We start from the raw sequence: 19265 nt of genomic DNA, 5'->3' as shown, positions 1-19265 counted from the left end.
TTTCTCTGTGCTCTGAGGCTATTTGTTACTACACAGCTGTTCCTTAACCTGCATAGCTTGTAAACTGTTTTAAGAGGTAATTCGTTAATGATTTTTTCTCTTTCCTTGTTTTTTTTTTCTTTTTGTTTCTGCTACATCAAAGATCAGTCTTGAGAATTTGTATTTTTCCAAAGAATAATCATTTTTTGAAGATACTTTAATATATTTTTGTAGTATGTACAAAGTGGTTTTTATTCATTTTTGTTAGGTTGGTATGAAAGCAGGGGAGACATTGTTTCAGTGATGAGGCCAAACGGTTACTATTGTCTACATTTAGTTAATTACACTTAGTATGCAGTCGGTGCAGGTCATTTTTACCCGTATATTTACTGGTCTGATACTCTTTATTCCTTTGTATATATTCAGGCTTCTGTCTGGTATTATTTTCCTTCTGCCTGAAGAACTTCTTTTTAACATTCCTTACAGTGCATGCCTGCTGGTAACAAACTCTCTCAGCTTTTATCTAGAAATGTGTTTGTTTCTCCTCTGTTTTTGAAGGACATTTCTGCTGCCTGTGTGCTGGGTATGTAGGTTGACTGTTTTTTTCTTCATGTACTTCAAAGGTGCCATTCCATTTTCTTCTGTCTTGTATACTTTCTGAATGTCAGTATTGAGTTCTGTTATTCTATCTAATCTTTTTGTTCTCATGTTATCAACAGATTATATAATAGGCCTTAGTTTGGGGTTTGTGTGTATTTATCATAATTAGTATTTTTTAAGCTTCTTGGATCTGTCACCTTCTGGTTTTTATCAAATATGGAAAACTTTCCACTATTATTTCTGCAAATATTTTACTTACACACATACACCCACACACACATCCCTTCTCTGAGACTCAAATTACACATATGCTAGATTGCTTAACATTGTCCTACAGGGCACTCGGGCTCATTGTTTTTTCTGTTTCTTCTCCTGTCATACTGCATTTTGGACATAGCCTGTTGCTGTGCCTTCAAGTTCTCTGATCTTTTTAGTATCTAATTGGTTAAACATATTCAATGAAATTTTTATTTCTAATCTTTCATTTCTGCATTATATTGATGTTTTTCTTTAAATCCTTGAGCACATTGAGATTATAACAGTTTTGAAGATGTTCTTTTCTGGTGATACTATCATCTCTCATTTTTAGTCTTTGTTAACTGATTTAATCTTAGTCACTGGTCCTATTTTCCCACTTCTTTTCTTGTCTAGTAATTTTTGATTGATTACTGAACATTGTGATTTACATTTTGGGGTGCTGGATTTTGTTGTATGCTTTTTTAAAGTGTTAGATTTGTTCTGGCAGTAAACTGTTAGTTGCATATCAGTTTGATCCTTTCACAGCTTATTTTGAAGCTTTGTTAGTGCAATTTTAAGTATTCTGTATTCTAGAGCTAGATTATTTCCACTGCTGATGTGTGCCTGTTCTGGGGTCTCTACTGAATGCCTCATGTATTTGATGAGGTCTCTGCTCCGGCTGATGAGGACCTCCGTCGCTAGGCAAACTTGAGATTTTTCATTTTATAGGTCTCTGGTAATTGTTCTTTCCTCAAAAGTTGTTCACTGCCCAGCCTTGTGGAATTCTCCCTGTGCATGCTCAGATTGGTTCAGCAAAGGCTCAAAGGGATCCCTAGGCTCTCTGGAACTTTCTGTCTGTGTAGCTCCCTCCTTTTCCATATCATGCCTCACAAATTACAGCCTCCTGGGCCTCCCCCAAGTCATCTGTTCTAAGACAGCGTTTTTGCCAGCTGTGTCTGGGTTCCCCTCCCTGCACCTGCAGTGTGGCAGCTGCTTTCGGTGGAAAGGCGGGTGGACTGTTAGGCTCACCATGTTTGTCTCCTTTCACTCTGGTAGCATTGCCCTGCACAGCCTGTGGTCCAGTTCCTGCAAACAGTTGTTATGTGTATTTTATTCAGTTTCCTAGTTATCAGTGGCAGGTGAAGAAGTACAGACACTGTTCTCTTTAGGTGGGAAGTGGGTGTCACAGGTCATTGTTGGAGACTTGCACTTTTTGAAGCAGTGATACTTAACAGATTCACCATGTCTATTTGAGGGTATCCTTTTTGCTCTTGAACATATTAAAAGAAAATCAATTACTGCAAGAGATACTAAAATAGGTCTCTTTCCTAGTCGAATTTTATGTTAATAAATCCTAGGAAAGCCTTGGTACTCTCTGAATCCAAATCCTTAAGGAACTCTCAGTTCACAGAGGCAACTTGTACTCCTGTGTTTCCATGAGAGTCGTCGTCCCAGGGGAGTCGCACTGACTTCCACAGTGTGGGGTGGGGGGTGAGTTTTTTCTGAATCTCAGTGTTGACCATTTGTTTAGTCATGAGCAGCTAATTCTGCTCTGAAGTGTAGAGCTTACCATCCCTGGCTTGGGTTGAGCTAATGAGCTGTGTGACACTTGGCCAGTCACTTAAGCTACTCATCTCTAAATTGAGGGATGTGGACTAAAGGGACTTGAAGGCCCCGCCATGAGTTTACTGAGTAAATATGTACTGAGTGCTGTGTGCACTGGGGATGGGTGGATAAGACAGTGAGGACCCTGCTCTTACACACAGCTTGGTGAGGACCCTGCTCTTACACACAGCTTAGTGGAGTGCATAGATGATACTATAAATAAAAATACAATGAGAAAGAAACAACTTTCGGGGTGCTTTGAAGAAAACAAACCAGGGTGATAAGAAGTGCTGATGGGAGGGACCGGCATTAGGATGGGAGGTCCAAGAAGGCTTGTCTGAGAGCTGCAATTTGAGCTGCCGTTCAGATAAGCAGAAGAAACTGGCCATTTGAATTCCAGGTCATAGATGTTCTAGGCAGAAGGAAGAACATGTGCAAAGGTCCTGAGATGGGCACAACCCTGGGTGGCGTGAGAACCCTGGGTGATGTGAGAACACTGTGGCTCAATTGTCTTGAGTGGGGGGCACACGTGATGATCAGGGTCCTAGTCAGTGCTGGCAGTCTGGGACTCCAAGACTTGATCCTGCTGTGAATACTTCTCTACCTAAATAGTGCAAAGTTCAGTGTCACATGCCCTACTCAGATGAGTAACAGGGAGTGCCAGGAATTACATTGGGGTGGGATGTGGTCGCTGAAGCTCCAGCAAGATCACAGAGTCTGAAATGAGCAGGGACCTCACTGGCACTAGGAGCCAACACAGTTTTAACACAGCAGGCTGAACGCCAAGTCGAGTAGTCTTGGTCAGCATGAGCCAAAATGAATCCATTTTTAAATTAGCAGAGCCACGGATAGTTCCGTAGGCACTGTCGCCTCAAAGAAAATGCTGAGCTTTTTCTGAGACTCACATATAAAGGCTACATAGACTCCATAGCCTGGAAATGTTGCTTCGGTGGAAGGAAGTCACCAGGAAAACTGCTGGGAGGGTTTAAGGAATGTGTGACTTTTACATAGAGAAAGGAAAGACACAGTGAAAGCAAGAGCAGTTCAGAGTTGGGGAGGGCGGACCTGAAGCCAGCCAGCTTTGTCCTGGTGGGAGGCAGGTGTCTTAGCCATTTGGGCTGCCATAACAAAATACCGTAAACCGGGTGGCTTGTAAATACACAACAGAATTACTGTGTTAATTATCCTCATAATTCTGGAGAGAACCCTAGGATCAGGGTGCCAGCAGGTTCAGGATCTGCTGAGGGCTCACTTCCTGGTTCACAGATAGCACGTTTTTGCTGCATCGTCACATGGCAGAAGGGCCAGGGGGTATCGGCCCTCATTTATAAGGGCACTCATCCCATTCATGAGGGCCCCACCCCCATGACCTAATCACCCCACAGGCCCTACCTCCTCAGACCATTGCCTTGTGGGTGAGGATTTCACCACGGGAATTGGGGTGAGACACAGGCATTTGGGCCATGGCACCAGGCCTTCCCTGTGTTGCCAGGATGCTGCTTTTTGTGCTTGGATATAGCAGCAATTAAAAATCCAGCTCAGGTTGAGGAGCTCTTAAAGACCCACGGAGCTCTCACTTGGCATTACCAGCTGCTGGCATGTGTAGTCTGAAGGAACCCCCTTCTGAGAATGCCCAAAGTCTCCACATCTGTCTCCTGTCTCAACATGCCAGCACTGTGTCACGTAGCCTCTGCCTGCTTCCGCACGGCCTTGTTCCTGATGTGATCTCTCTTCAGGCAGGGAAATCGTTGCTGTCGGCTGTCACCTAAGTGGCAATGTCTTCTCACCTGCACTTTTAACAACAACTGCTGTGCTCATGTGTGTTTTTGTTGATTGATTTTTAGTTGTCTTCCATTGTGTCCTGTGGTCTGGCTTCCACTCTTCACGCCATAGTGAAGCATCGCCCATGCTTACGAGTGGCCTCTCGTTTCCGCCTACGTTACCTCTTCTGCATTCTCCTCCACCTCTGCAGCACGTGCCCCTGCAGACACATCCTCACTGCTGTGGCCTGCTCTCCTTCCTTTGAGGAAGCCAGTTACTGCCTTCCTGCTTCCCTGCTGCCTCCTGGCTCTGTCTGTGCTCTTCCCCAGCACTTCCCAGCTGGCTTCAGCAGGCTCACTCTCCGTGTCAGTCTTCCCCTGGGAGCTCATACTGTCAGTTTAGCCATTTTTGGCACCAACCCCAAGTACCTCTCTCCAGCCCTGACTTCCCTCCCCTGATCTAGATGTGCACTTCGGGCCGTGCACATCTCCACCTGGATACTCACTCTGGAGGAGCAAGCGTTTCTCCCTCGCCTCCTCCCTCAGCAACTCCAGGCTGCCCTGTGGAAGCCCCTTTCCCGCTCCTCCAGACTCACAGGTTCAGAGCATCCAGCATCCATTTCTGTAGACTCAGAAGGTTCCTGGCCATGTGAACTCTGGGTCTCAGTTGAATGGGGTGAAGAATGATGGACAGAGGGATAGAGGGACAGAGGGAGACAGCAAGTGCAGGCGGGTGAGGCTGTGATGGGACTGAGACTGGAGGATGGCACGGAGGAGAGGAACAGATTAGAGAGGGTTCCTGAGGGGAGACAAGATTGCCAAACATTTTTAAACAAAGATGAGAGAAGGATCTGGCAGGGAAGAGGATGGAGGTTAAAAAAAAAAAGTCTTTCCTGAGTTCCTTGGAAGGACCCAGCAACACCTTGGCTGACTGGTAACATCCGACCCAGTGGTCTTCAGTTAGAACTACTCCAGGCTACGAGTCCTTTGGAAACTTGTAGAGATTTGACAGCGTTGGGGTGACAGAGGTCACTGTGTTGTTGGTCATATTGACAAGTCCCTGAATAGTAGTGCGTATTCCAGTGCGGACTGGAAAAGGAATTACAGTGCATCCCTACCGTGGGCCTCGCCTGCCATGCAGCGTTTGGAAAGAACAGGAAGCTATGTTCTGATAGAGAAGCCAGTCTAAGATATTGTCAAAGGAATAACCATGAGATGTAGCAATGTGTATTTCTTGTATATGTACAAGCAAGGCAACAATGTATAAGATACAGCAAAACCGTGTGTCTAGTGTACTGCCATGTGTGCTTTTAAAAGCCAGGGTGATGGAGAAGTCTGCCCTGATGTTTTCTTGTATATCCATGGAGATGCTCTGGTGGGACCCCTGAGAAACCAGCCCCAGTTTCTAAGAGGGCAGGGGGTCCTGTGCAAATAGGATCAGGTTGTGGGGGGCTTTCACTTTAATATCTTTTATATTTTTAGGTTCTTGAACCATATATATGTATTATAACCTCTTTAAATTTTTCAAAAAAGTTAATTAAAAAAAAAGAAAACCTCTAGCAATTAAAATAGCATTTCCAGCAGTTGAATGAAAGCCAGGTTGTTTTGCCAGGGAGGTTATTTGGCTCCTCTGAAACGTCCATTCTTGAGTTTTCTGGTGGTTTTGGCTTACTCTCTTTCACTTTGGAGGAAATATTTCTGATTCATAATTCTTCATGCTCCGTGCTCAGAGAACTTCTGCTGTTGCTGATGTTACTAGTAAAGCCTGATCTGGTTTTCTTACATTTCTTTCCTTTTTTCCCCATCCACTCTGTGCATTCATCACCACATTAGATCATGTCTGGACAATTCATGTAGATAGGATAATTATTTGCATTCTTAGCCAGGCGCAGTGGTTCATGCCTGTACATCTCAGCTGCTTGAGAGGCCAAGGTAGGAGGATCACTTGAGGCCAGGAGTTAGACCAGCCTGAGCAACATAGCAAGACCCCATCTCAAGACGCTGGCAAAACATGCTTGCTGCTGTTAAGCTGTGACATATGAGGGAACGTTGGCAGGATGCTTTATGTGGTGGGAGAGAGGAGAGCTATCTTCAGCTGCTTAACAGGGCTGTTTGAAAAAGGAGTGGAACTGGGACAAGTAGATGGACTTTCCGATAGTCCCCTCCCAGGGCAGCTAGACACAACTCCTGAGTGTCCCACAGGGTCGGTGGTCTGAAGTGGTGGCTGCCACATGGCTCTGTGACCCAGAGGGAAGGCTGGCTGCATCCGTGTGTCTGTCCAGTTTATTTTGCTTTCGGAAAAAGAAGTTTCAACTAGATGGCCTTGACGCTAATAATAAGATATTTTCCTGAATCATTTTCCTTTTTTCTTTCAGCTTCTCAAACCTGGAAGAGACAGTCTCCACGAGATCCATTCTCTCTCGATTCTGTCCTTTAAAAAAATCTCTTAACTATGTAGCCTCCTTTCAATGAGTACGTCTCCATCTGTGTTTTTTAGGCAAGGTGAAACAAAAGAGTGATTTTCTTGTCAGACATTGAAAGAGAACAAGTGGCTTTAAAAGTAGACTTTGGCTTTCTAAAGGTTCGAAGTTTTAATGTTCTTATATGAATACATTAAGTCCTAAGTGTGTAATGAACATTTTTATCCAGTTCAGAGATGACACTTGGGAGTGAACTGGTGGTGGGACGCCACAGACTACTGTGATTTCAAACTCTCGGCAGGTACATCTCCGTTCATGGATGCATTGACAGCCAATGGGACAACCAGCATACAGACATCTGTTACGGGAGTGACGGCCAGCAAAAGGAAATTTATTGACGACAGAAGAGACCAGCCTTTTGACAAACGATTGCGTTTCAGCGTGAGGCAAACAGAGAGTGCCTATAGATACAGAGATATTGTGGTCAGGAAGCAGGATGGCTTCACCCACATCTTGTTATCCACAAAGTCCTCAGAGAATAACTCACTAAATCCAGAGGTGAGAGGCGCTCTTGGGCTGGTGTGGGCTTCGCGCTTCTCCCTGCCTGATTTCCGGGCCTGCTTGGCGGAATTGGCTCTTCCTGTGCTCTTTCTAAACCTTCCCTTTGGGCCGCCTCCCGATGCCACCAGAAGGGAGGGAGCAGAGAAGTTGCGGGCTTTGCTCCGTGCCACACCTCGGATGGCCGTGAATTCAGGATGCTTGGAGCGTGCTGCGTGTCCATCCCCATTCTCCTGGGTGTGGGTCCACCCAGGGCTCTGTGCCTCTGGTCCATCTCCTGCCTGGAAGCTCTTCATCTGGCGGGCACAGGGCTCCATGGAGGCACGCGGAAAATGTGTGTGCATGGGCCTTGCTTTAGGTTTCATCAGATTCTTAAAGGGTTCTTTGTTCAGACAGAATGTAAGTGCCCCGGGGGTCCCAGTCCCTTCAGAATATTTACCGTCTTTCCAGTCCCCAGATACTCCTCAGCGGCTGCAGCGGAACACACAGCGGGGCTTTCCACGCATGCTCATTGCTAGTAGCGCCTCGTAAGGAAGTTTTCTAGAACTGGTTGTGGGAAAGGTTAGAACATGAATTTTGTGAAGTTTCTAGCATTGGCAGTATTTGAACCTAACCTATACCTTTCCAAAATCTTAAGTCCTAGTAGTTTATGAGTAGCTAGCTTGAGTTTTGTCCAGACAAGAAAACCTAACTACAGAAAGTCTGTGTGTTTGCCCGGGTCACATAACAAACCAGTTCAAAGTTGGTCCTTGGTACATTTTTAGACTGCAGAGTCCCTTCATTAGTTATTTTTAAATGCTTCACAGAGATCATTTAAAATGATTTTATGCCCTAAAATTACCTGTCTGTGCTAATGTACTTGGACTTAATGCACTTACGCAGCAAACTATTTTCTTTCCCAAGTGTAATAGGGTAGTTTTTAAAACAAAACAAAACCAAAACAGTAGAACTGAACGAGTTTCTTTCAACTGGTTTGAATGTGCCACCTGCTGTCCAAACTGGAGAAATGCCCAGTGATACAATAAGCAACTTGCCTTATCTAAGAGCCGCAATGGCTGTAGAAATCCTAAGATAATGTAGATTCCCATGTCTTTTTAATTATACTCTAGTTATGTAGTTATATTTTACTCCATCCCCAGCATCTCAGTCTCCGGTTACAGAAAAACAGACATTTGCAAATTAATTAAAATCATGGTAGATATCAGTAACTGTATCAGTCTATGATGCATTTTTCATAGATGCAGATTATCCAGTAATAAAATGCTTCCAGGCCGAACGGGATGGCTGATGCGTGTAATCCCAGCACTTTGGGAGGCCAAGGCAGGAGGATCCCTTGAGCCCAGGAGTTCAAGACCACCCTAGACAACATAGGAAAACTCCATCTCTACAAAAAGTTGACAGATTAGCCAGGCATGATGGCCCAAGCCTATAGTCCCAGCTACTCAGGAGGCTGAGGCGGGAGGATTGTTTGAGCCCAGGAGTTCGAGAGTGCAGTGAGCCTTGATTAAACCATTGCACGCCAACCTGAGCAACAGAATGAGACTGTCTAAAAAAAAAAAAATGCTTTTAGGATTTCACACCCAAAATACTCTTTGCCACTTTAACTTCTGGTGACTTTCAGGTGATGAGAGAAGTCCAGAGCGCTCTGAGCACGGCCGCTGCCGATGACAGCAAGCTTGTGCTGCTCAGCGCGGTCGGCAGCGTCTTCTGTTGTGGACTGGACTTTATTTATTTTATACGACGTCTGACCGATGACAGGAAAAGAGAAAGCACTAAAATGGCAGAAGCGATCAGGTATGTAAAAATGATGTTTTTTAAACACTGGTTGGGCGCTTTGTTTTTGGTATACCAATCCTGATAGAATGGGCCTGACCAAGCCTCGAGAATAAAATACTCATCTTCTTCCATGGAGAGACACGAGCAGCCAAATCAATTAAATCATCTGTCTTTTCTATGGGCTTGCCATAAATTACTACTTGCCTTGGGCAAATAACTGATTTCAAGGTTGGTTTAAACCCAGCAAGTGTTCAGGGAATGTTCTAATGATTAGAGTATATGATCATGTGTAGACAGTGTTCCTATTATTTGTGCCATGAGTATGTTCTGTCTTCAATCCTTAAATAAAGATCTCTTCCAAATAATAACTTAGCATTTGCTTGACTCCGAAGTAAATTGTGTAGGCTTTATGATGAGACACTTCCGTAACATCACATGGAGAGCTTTTTGGTTTTGTTTTGTTTTGTTTTCAAATACAAGTAGCACACATTCTTGTTCAGGTTCATCCTAAATTCCAGCTGGACAGAGAACCAGATAGTAGGGAATAAAAAGCAGAAGTCCTCCTCCTTCTTCCGTCCCCTCAAGGTATCCAACATTCATTGGTGTGTCTTCCCCAACCTTTTTCTGAACATTTTGTTCTCATGTTGTTTAATTTTTTAGACTTCTTTTTAAATTCACAAGTAAAAAATGTATATACTTATAGCGTACAACATGATGTATTGAAACACAAATACATTGTGGAATGATTAAATCAAGCTAGTCAACATACGCATTACCTCACATACTTACCATTTTGTGTGTGTGGTGAGAACACTTAAAATCTACTCTCAGCAATTTTCAGGTATAAAATACATTAACTATGATCACCATGATGTAAAATAGATGTCTTGATCTAAGCATTTTCAAATATTTGTTTCATATATACACACAAATAATATCAATTTAGTTCTGTTGTTGCTTTGCAACTTGCTTTTTTCATGTGACAGTATGACTGTGATGTTTCTGTTTCCTTGGTGGTTGGATTTTCCTCTGCTATATGATAACAGTACAAAAAACTTTCTCTAAAACCATGTAATTCTGCTAACAGCATATCCCCTCATTTATCATGCTAATCACTCTATGTATAATTAGAAGTGTCTAATTTTTCAGAGGTGAATTTTGTTTGAAATGGATGAAACCTAGTCATCAACCAGAAAGTTAGCTATGGCTTCTCTGCCCACCTCCCTAAAATGACATATCCCCAGGTGGCCCCCATAAGCCCTTTGTGCTTGCCTTTTTAACTTACAGAGGATGACAAATGAAAGAAAACATAGACTTGCAAAATGGCAATAAAGTAAGTTTGATCTTTTCCAAAATCCCAGATTTCTGGAGGGCTGAAGTTGAACTACTTTTGACAGTTACCAGGCTCCCGCTGAGGCACTGAGGCACTGGGCTTTCTAGCACCTAAACCCTTCTAGAGCTTGCACAGCAGGATTGGTGTGGTGGTTGGCGGGGGCTGTTTTTTCTGTGTTGGTGAGTCTGGGGTAGGCAGGGACGTCTTTCTTTGACGGACACCCAAGATGACTCTGATGGGCACTGCCCAAACAGCCCATCACAAGAGTCCTGGAACCCACACCTCTGGGTTGAAGGGGATTGCCTTGGTCTTTCATAACATATTTAATCATTTTCAGAATTACTGTATTTTCTCATATGATGTACACATGTGTTTAAGACGTTATCCCTCAATCTTTTGAAAGTTACCTTTTACAGGCTATCATATGATGTGGGTGTTTTTTTTTCAGAAGTAGTTTGAAATTTTATAGTCTAATCTTATTAAGTATTGTTTCTGATCTCCTAGGGGATTTCATCCCTGTGGTGCACTAGGTGGGACCATCTTGTTCTTCAGTTTAAGATTAAACTGCTTGATCAGTATCATAAATCCTTGGCTGACTCTCAACACCTCTAAGACAGCTTCATTAATATCCATTCAGGGTGAATTCCATGAGCTTAGCTTTTATTTTTAAAATACAAACCACCATGCCTCATATGGTCACTTTGTATGTTCTCCATAATGTCCTGCTCAATGTACACATAATACTGTGCTATTTGGTAGCTCTGCAGTAATAAGAAAATCAGATGTGTCAGCCAGTGGCTTCTGGGTCCTGGCTCCGTTTTCCCGTGTAGACTTTTCCCTGGCTCCACTCGTGAGCTCTGCTAGTGCCTCGCCGGGTGCAGCTCACTCCTCCCTCCAGCGTTGAATTCCCTTGGACAGAGGCTGTGGACTTGTGGCGCTGGGATTAGTAAAAATAGAGGAAAGCTAGATCAAGTCAGGTTTAAGTGGAGATCTCCTTTGTTGAACTTTATGTCACTTTAAAAGTTCATTTTCATCAGTTCCCTGCTCACTCCACTCTCCCTACTCCCAACAAAAAGCTGGATTGATATTCTTGTGAAGAGCCAAGTCCTACTTTAGGAAAACCGACTTGTTTCTTCTTCATGTGACTATATTTTTGTCAATGTGAATTTTCCTTAATGTACTCTGGCAAGATAGAAAAATAATTAGTTACACCAAAGTCACTTAACCTTTCCTTTTCTTATTTGCATTTAAATTAATTTTTATATGGATAAAAGCTCTTCCTGTGTATATTTTTCATTTCTCTGGTGTCTTGTCTCATGTTCCTTAAAACTTGGAGGCAAAGGACTTCATTGTAGCAAGTTTCCAAGGGAAAAGCGGGAAACAGGAAGATGAGGTTTCATATTAGGTCACCAGGTATCTAAAGTAGCTAAGTTCGTTACGAGGATTGGTGGTTTGCAGTTTGTAGAGTAATTGCAACAAAAATATTCTGCACATTGGTGATTAAAACAAAATTATTTCAAGTTCATTGATAGCATTAGGCTTCTGAAGTCTGCGGAGCCAGTAGCTGCCACGGGGTGTCAAGGACCAGGAGACTTCTCCCCCCAGAAGCGAGGTTTCTTCTTCTCCCACAGAGGGAGACCGGAGGGCCTGCCCAGGCAGTGCCCCAGGGGCAAGAGGATTTGGGAGAGAACAAAGTGAGCCAGTAAACATGCCCCATGACCCTGACCTGTACCCCATTCAATCCTTCAAATGAAGGTGCCATTCAAATGAGGGAGACCTCAGCCATGGAAGGGCAGCACACTGGCTGCCCCACTTCAGGTCCCTGCTGCCTCCTTCTCCCCAGACGTTCCTTTGACAGTCCCTACATCTTATGTGATTTTCCAACTGTTTGATGTCCCCAAATTAGTAAATGTCCTTTAAAGGAAGAGTTTTGTTTAATTATAAAGTCTTTTTAGACTATATGGCAAATATCAACCTCCTTCCCTGCCATATCCAACAACAGCCTTGAATTCAATTCCAGAGAAACAAATTGAAATTCAATACATTGCGTGGCACATGTTTGAGTGTTCATACATTTTTATTTTAAGTTTAAAACACACTTGGTTGAAGCCCACAGAAGCAGGGGCTACTTGGGAGAGGACCATCCTAGGCCTGAAGGCAGCCCCTGCCTCGCCTCTGGTGCCTTCTGCCTTGATTTGCAGCTCCCTTGGTTAAGCCTTTATGGTCCTGGGAAGTTCTACTAGGCAGAGAAAGCATTTCTGTAAAGGTTTTCTTTTTTTAAAACAAAACGAGTCTCTGTGTGTACCACATCCATTTCTGGCATCTCAGGACTCACTATTCAGAATGGCCAGTTGCCATTCCCTAAAAAGGGAAGCGGGTCTTTGCTCCGGAGCATGCTGGTTCGTTCATGCCCCACCCAGGAAGAGCCGCCAGCTGCAGGTGAAGTCACCATTCCAGGCAGAAGTACAAATAAAATTTCAGTTCCAAAAACAAGCCTTCAGCCTATTGAAATCTAAGTTTTGACTTACCAATATCTATTAATATTGTAGAAGCAGATTTTTTTATACAAATATATGGGCAAGGGGGGCAAGGATATATGAAATAATTCCTTTTGCTGTTTCTCTATAGAATTATCCTCTTACCACCTTGATTTTTATCATCCCTTTTATGTTAATTTATCACCCCATCCGTGGTTTCCAGATGTCAGCCTGGACAACGGCTATCACAGTTTGCCTTCTGTTCCGTGAGGCAGATGAAAGTGGAGCTACTCAGATTTGGAAACAGCTGCTCCCTATCATGGAGACAGTTCAGCAGTTTTACCTTTTCATGAGTCATCAGTCACTGGGCCTAGGAAATGTATTTCCATCTTGTGTCATTGACCCCAAATCCTCAAAAGACAACACAACTGAAATAGCTTCATGTAGTTCTTCTGGGCTTATTTCAAGAGTCTGCTTAAAAGGTTGTCTGACATTCTGTATCTTTAAACCCCAGTGTGATCTTTCTGACAAAGCCTCAGGCTCTCTCATTTACAAAGACTTAGTGCAACTCATTCATCTGAATGAGTTAATTCTTGCTCAATGCAAAGATCCCACAAACCTTCGGGGCTAGGCTGAGGTCCAGCCGCTAAACTCTGCAGTTCCTCACCCTCCTGTTCACACACACACACACACACACACACACACACACACACACACACACCCTCCTCACTTCCCCAACCTGCCCCCTCCAAAAAATATGAGTCATCCATCAGTATCTTGGGGAGTTGAGCGGGGAGCTATCTCAGATGCTGAGTCATGATTTTCAGAGAAGATCTGAACAGATAGCTCTGTTTTAAATTGCTGAACTGTAGAGAGCATCTAGATTGTTATTTTCAGTATTAAAGATGGGGGTCAGGTTTAGAATCCAGCAAGTGAGAAGCTGTCCTTACTCTGCACTTCTGATCTGGAACTCAGCCTGCACTAAAGGGACTATCTTGTGTTTATTCTTTTCTCTACTGTGTGAAATCATAAGAAACAACCTCTGAGCATAAAATCAGCTTCTAGTATTCGGGGGAAGAAAATGCACATTCCCAAAGTGCTATGACACCAAGCTACCCTACATTGAAAAGCAGCCTACTTTTCCAGCCTGATCTAAAGCAAATCCCAAAATAGCATTGGCTTGATTTATTAAACCTCCATCCTGCTCAAAGGTTGCCCCACGCCTGACCCCCTGTCCTCCGAACTCCTGCTGCAGCCGTCCCCTCCAGCCCGTGGTGGAGCAGGATGTGGGTAAGGCCTGGGCGCTGTGCTGCTTGCTCTTCTTGTTTGCAAGTCTCCTGTCTTGAGCCAGCCTGTGAAACTCTTGTCTCCACGTCCCCCAGACTGTTCAGTCCACTCGCACATAAATTCAGGAAATAGCAGTTACTGCCAAATAATCAGTGAGCTGTCTGAAATCAGGAGCCAAGGCCAGACCCAGATCCCAGGGTTTTTGTGACCCCTAATCCACTAGTATCCACTTAACAGCAGGCAGTCTGAGTATGCCCTGGGCCAGATTTCCTCTGTGACAGCTTCTTGATTGGTCTTATAAAGCCCAGAATATGTATTGGGCTCCGAGGGAGGCCCGGTGTGTCTTGAGGGAGGACGGGTTGGGGAGCAAGATGTGTTGTTTATAGAGCTTGAGAGCCACCTGCAAATGCCAGCGCAGCTCACGGCTGCATGTTACCCTGTGGCCTTCACGTAGGTCCTGTAGCGACAGCCACATGCGTAGGCTGCAGGCTGTCACCAAACCTTTACAACACGTAGTAAATAAGTGTAGGGTCCACAACTGCTGGGGAAGGCCTTAAACAAATCTCAGGTCTTCATGATTTCCGTAGCGTTTACATCTTGGTAAATTGAATTCCATAATAGACTTTTCCTTTGCTCAAATATGCAATGTTTGGAGTAATTCCCCATTTATTTTTCATTTTAGAAACTTCGTGAATACTTTCATTCAGTTTAAGAAGCCCATCATTGTAGCGGTCAATGGCCCAGCCATCGGGCTAGGAGCATCCATATTGCCTCTGTGCGATGTGGTTTGGGCTAACGAAAAAGCGTGGTTTCAGACACCCTATACTACATTCGGACAGAGTCCAGACGGCTGTTCTACCGTTATGTTTCCCAAGATAATGGGAGGAGCATCTGTGAGTACCTTAAAAAAAAAAAAAATCATTCTAGAAAGCTTCCTGAAGAAATCTGGTGTGGTTATTGTTTTTCTAAAGCTATGCGGTGTGTCATTCTGTGGGGACTTTCCATCTTGTAGTTCAGATTTGGGTTCACAGACGTTGACCCTTTTGCATCATTCCCTAGAAAAGGACTTCATTCATTGAGGAGCCTACCCTACCACTTTGCGTAACTCACACTGATATCTGCTGTTAGTAAATATCCAGTCTGTAACCCAGCCAACAATTTGCAATCGAAAAATTCTTCACCTAATAACTTAAAAGCTGCACTTTTAAGAGACGGCAATTTTAAGAGGGAGCAAAGTTACCCAGGATTAGAGGGTTGTCTTCCATCTAATTGTGTGTTTTTATTTCTTCAGCTGTTTAGTCCGTTCATGATAGTAGTTTGTGTTTGTATTGTAGCTTGTGATTTATCAAGCAGTTATTCACATCTCATTCCCCAGTCCTTGAAATAGGGCAGGAGGTGGTGTCACAGGTCAGGTTCTCCAGAAGCAGACACTGAGATGAGTTTGGCACATGGAGAACTGGCAGGTAGTCAGTACCTGTGGAAGGGATGGGAAGAAAGCAGGACCGGTCAGAGGAAGAGGTCAGAGTGATACTGTGTCCGTCTTCCTTGGGTGTGGGATGCGCGGGAAGCATTGTGCCCTGGACGAGGTGGCTCCCTGCAGCTGAGGGCGTCCCTAAAGGCGCCCTGTGGCCATCTGCTAACAGCAGCACCCGTAGCCAGGCAGCCAGGCCTTCCCAGGAGGGATCATGGCAGCACAGTTCCGTGTCCACCAGTTCACCCCAGTGCCATTCAGATCATTCATGCAGCTTTTGGGGGTCAGCTTCTTCAGGTTCCAAGGGGCTTGCTTTCTGGGAGAAACTTGGAGGAAGAAGGTTAGGCAGCAGTAACTTGCAGGCCAGAACCTGAAATGTTTAACCTGGATGTTATAATCAGTGGGTAAAAGCGTGATGAGAAAAAGGATGTTTGGATCCTCTCATTATTTGTAGTGGGAAAAATAGTAACTTTACAGTAGAGAAACCTGGTAGGTACCACCTTGCTGAGTGGTCAGAGTTCACAGAAATGAGACAAAAGCCAACATGAAGCACTGAGGGGAATGCAGCCTTCGTCGCCGCGTGGGATTCCTCCTGAAGGTGCAGCAGCTCAGTGCCGCATCGTGACATTCACCATGAGGAACGTCAGGCCCGGACTGTCGGGCAGTCTGCGGACACCGCGCAGCGCTCCTCCAAAACGCCAAGGTCAGAGAAGATGTGGGAAGACTGAGGAACCGTCTCAGACTGGAGGAGAACAAGGGGACATGACAGCTCAGAACATCAGGGACCCTGGATGAGCTCCTGGGCCAGCGAAAGGACAAGAGTGGGAAGGCTGGTGAAATTCCCATCGTGTTTGTAGTTGAGTGGATAGCGCACTGTCAGCGGCGTTGCTCATCCTAAGATGTTATGTGACGTTTTAACCCAGGGAGAGCTGCGTGAAGGTTTGTGGGAACTCTGTACTACTTTTGTCATTTTTCCTGCATCTAGACGTTCTCGAAAACCAGAACATGTAAAATTAAGGAATGCAAGAGAGGAGGAGGAAGATGGGTAGGCCAGACCATGGCCCCCAGTGCCGCACTGGTCTCAGAGCTGCCCTGCTCCCCACCGTCTCACTCCCCAGGCTAGTTCCCCTCACCCGCAGCTCCCATCTCTGCTGGCCTCAGCAGCCGCCCTAATGCTAAAACACTCCCCCCCGAGGGGTCTGTGGCTGCGCGCTGTGTCCGGCTCACAGTGGCTGCACTTGTCCGCTTAACTGCTGTGGTTGGTCAGGGGAGGAACAAGCGGCACCGGCCTCCATCCCACTTCCCAGGCCACGTGTCCTTCCATATAAAGGTCTTTGTACTGTATGTGCTACAAATCAGAAGATGCTGCCCACCATCATGGAGCCACCTCCAAACTGGCACCTCTCAGGCCATGCCAGGGTCATACCAGGCTGGCGGCTGCGGCAGGTGCCGTATGTGGCTTAGCCACAGGACTCTGGGGTCCTGCCCCCTGACATGGTATTTGCTGTGAGGATGGTGTTCTGGTCACACGCAGCACCCTGAGGCACCCCATGCTGGTGGACTAGACCCTCCATGGCCACAGAGGGTGGTGCTGCCTGAGGATCTGCAGGTGGGACAGGCAGACCCAGACCCAGAGCGTGCGCCCACGCCTGTTGGAGCCGTCAGCCTGCTGCCCAGCGCCCACAGGCGGGCCTCCCTGGGAATGGTGCCTTGAGGGCCGCTCACATTGGCATCTCCTGCTGGAAGGCTGGACGCTCAGTAGCAACAGTGGCTGCATCAGCGTTTGATAAATCAGAGATTGTGCTGTTGGGGCCCCTCTTGCCAGCCCTGGGTGGCCAGCGGCCACCAGCTGTCTCTCCAAGCTGTTCAGTGCCCACTCCATGGCGGATGCTCTCAGGTGAACAGTGTGAGACAGCAGCCTGCACACTTCCCATTCCTCCACCCACACACGCCTCAGTCCAGGACACCCACCCCTGCTGAGGGCTAGTGTTACTCTAACCTTGATCCACTTTTCCTCCTCACCAGGGGGTGACCAGGCGCATCTGCCACTGGGGGCATTTTCCTCACCACGTTCTCTTCCAGGCCTGCTGGATGAGGCTCTGGTGAGGTTGCTGTCCCCTTTTTGGCTTGCCGACCCACCCACAGGCCACACTCGGTCACAGGGAGTCTCCCATGGCTGTCGGTGTCAGCTGAGGCAGGGCGTGGGTACACAAGGGTCTGGGGGTGATGCAGGGGTCTAGGCTGCCGGCCCATGCCCTCCGGAGCTTGCCAAGCCCAGCTGTGCATCCGCCGCGGGCCCTGCCTGACCTTGGACCTGTGGGGCTGATGGAAGTCAGCTCGTGCCGGCCACTTCCCACGTGTGGTCATATGGGGTCCCGTGATCAGGCGCTCTGCCTCTCCCAGTCCCAGTCAGCGCTCCAGGCTCGCCCTTCCGTGCTGTGGATGGCCCCACCGATTGTGCTGCCCTCCTCCCTCTGGCACTGACCACAGGCTCCATATGCATCTTGTCCCACCCCTGCCTACTCAGCCCTGGCCTTTCAGCCTCACTCAGCAGGGCCCCCACCTTCCTCATGCTTCCAGTAGCCATCCCAGCAGCCGGGTCAGACCATCTCCTGGGAACCTGCCGGGGTAAATCAGTATCCCAGGAGTTGGTCCTACATCAGTGAACTCTCCTGTCCTACCTGTGGTTGGGCTGCAGGTCGGGCACCCTGAGAATCCAGACCCTCGTGTCTTCTCACAGCTCCCATCTGCACCCTTGGCTGGGCTGTGCAGCCCCTTTCAGGGAAGACGTGAGTTACAGGCCTGATGCCAGGAGAGGGGATGGGGCAGGTTTTGGGGGGCCAGTGTTGCCTTGCTGAGAGATGTTTGCCTTACCTTCTAGCAAGGTGGGCTTGCATGTTCTAATAGGGATGAGTGGGCCATGTCCGTAGGCTCAGGGGTTCAGAGGAAGCTGGAGTTCAAAGTTGGGGGTATTCACCCAAAAGCACCCATGGCAAGTTCTAGGGTACCTCCCCACCCCTCGCAAGCTGACAGACCTTCCTCCAGTGGCTGATGAATCTGGGTAGAGCTTGACCACTCCTGCTGACAAGTCCAGGGGGTAGAGCCAAGTCTCAGCCCTCCCTGCCTCTTGCTACTGGCTGCCCCTCTGCTTGCGCCCATGGTGACAGGCAGTCCCTGTCCCTCAGCTGTAAGAGTGTTAGCACGCGGACGGCCCCCTGTGCCGGGTACTGTGGCTTCTCCACCTGGCCTGTTAGAGGTGGTCCTCATTGCCAGATGGGGAGCCGTGCCGTTTCTGAATCCCTCTTCTCACCCTCGCTTTGTCCACCCACCCCCGTCGCAAAATGGTTTCTCTGGAAGCTAAGATGGATTTGGGAAGCAGGGTCTGGTAGATTAGGTGCCAGCGTCCCTGGAAGGGCAGAAAGGAAGCAGGATTGGGCAGAGCTGACTGACAGGGAGCTCTGGAACCATGTGGCCTCACGGCGGTTCCGGGTGCCCCGCTACAGTTGGCCGTGGGGTCGGCGGCCCTGGGAAGAGCAGTCCATGGGGGAGGCCCTGAGCTCTCTGTTGCCTGCTGACAGCATTTCCCACAGCAGGCAGCTTGCTGGGGTGGGGACGTGGGTGGCTTCTCGAGTCGTTTGTCCTTTACACCATGCTGCACACACCAGACACCACCAGACTCCCATGGTAAAGTCATGATCAGTAAAATGAGTTCATCATGGCAATTACTGTAAACCACGCTGTGTCCTGCCAATTACCCTGTCC

General features: G+C 46.7%; 1 protein-coding gene across 1 annotated transcript in view; it reads left to right on the top strand.

The window, feature by feature from the left end:
* The window catches only part of CDYL (chromodomain Y like), a 62840-nt gene that overhangs the window by 36179 nt on the left and 7396 nt on the right, over positions 1-19265 (top strand). Inside the window, exons 2-4 of the mRNA XM_026456827.2 lie at positions 6903-7159; positions 8781-8953; positions 14715-14925. Coding sequence (XP_026312612.1) covers positions 6903-7159; positions 8781-8953; positions 14715-14925 — 641 coding nt within the window. The remainder of the gene's footprint in view (positions 1-6902; positions 7160-8780; positions 8954-14714; positions 14926-19265) is intronic.

Source organism: Piliocolobus tephrosceles, chromosome 5 (genome assembly GCF_002776525.5).
Source record: "Piliocolobus tephrosceles isolate RC106 chromosome 5, ASM277652v3, whole genome shotgun sequence".
Lineage (NCBI taxonomy): Eukaryota > Metazoa > Chordata > Mammalia > Primates > Cercopithecidae > Piliocolobus > Piliocolobus tephrosceles.
Note: the sequence above shows the minus strand (reverse complement) of the source record. Positions and strands in the feature narration are given on the sequence as shown.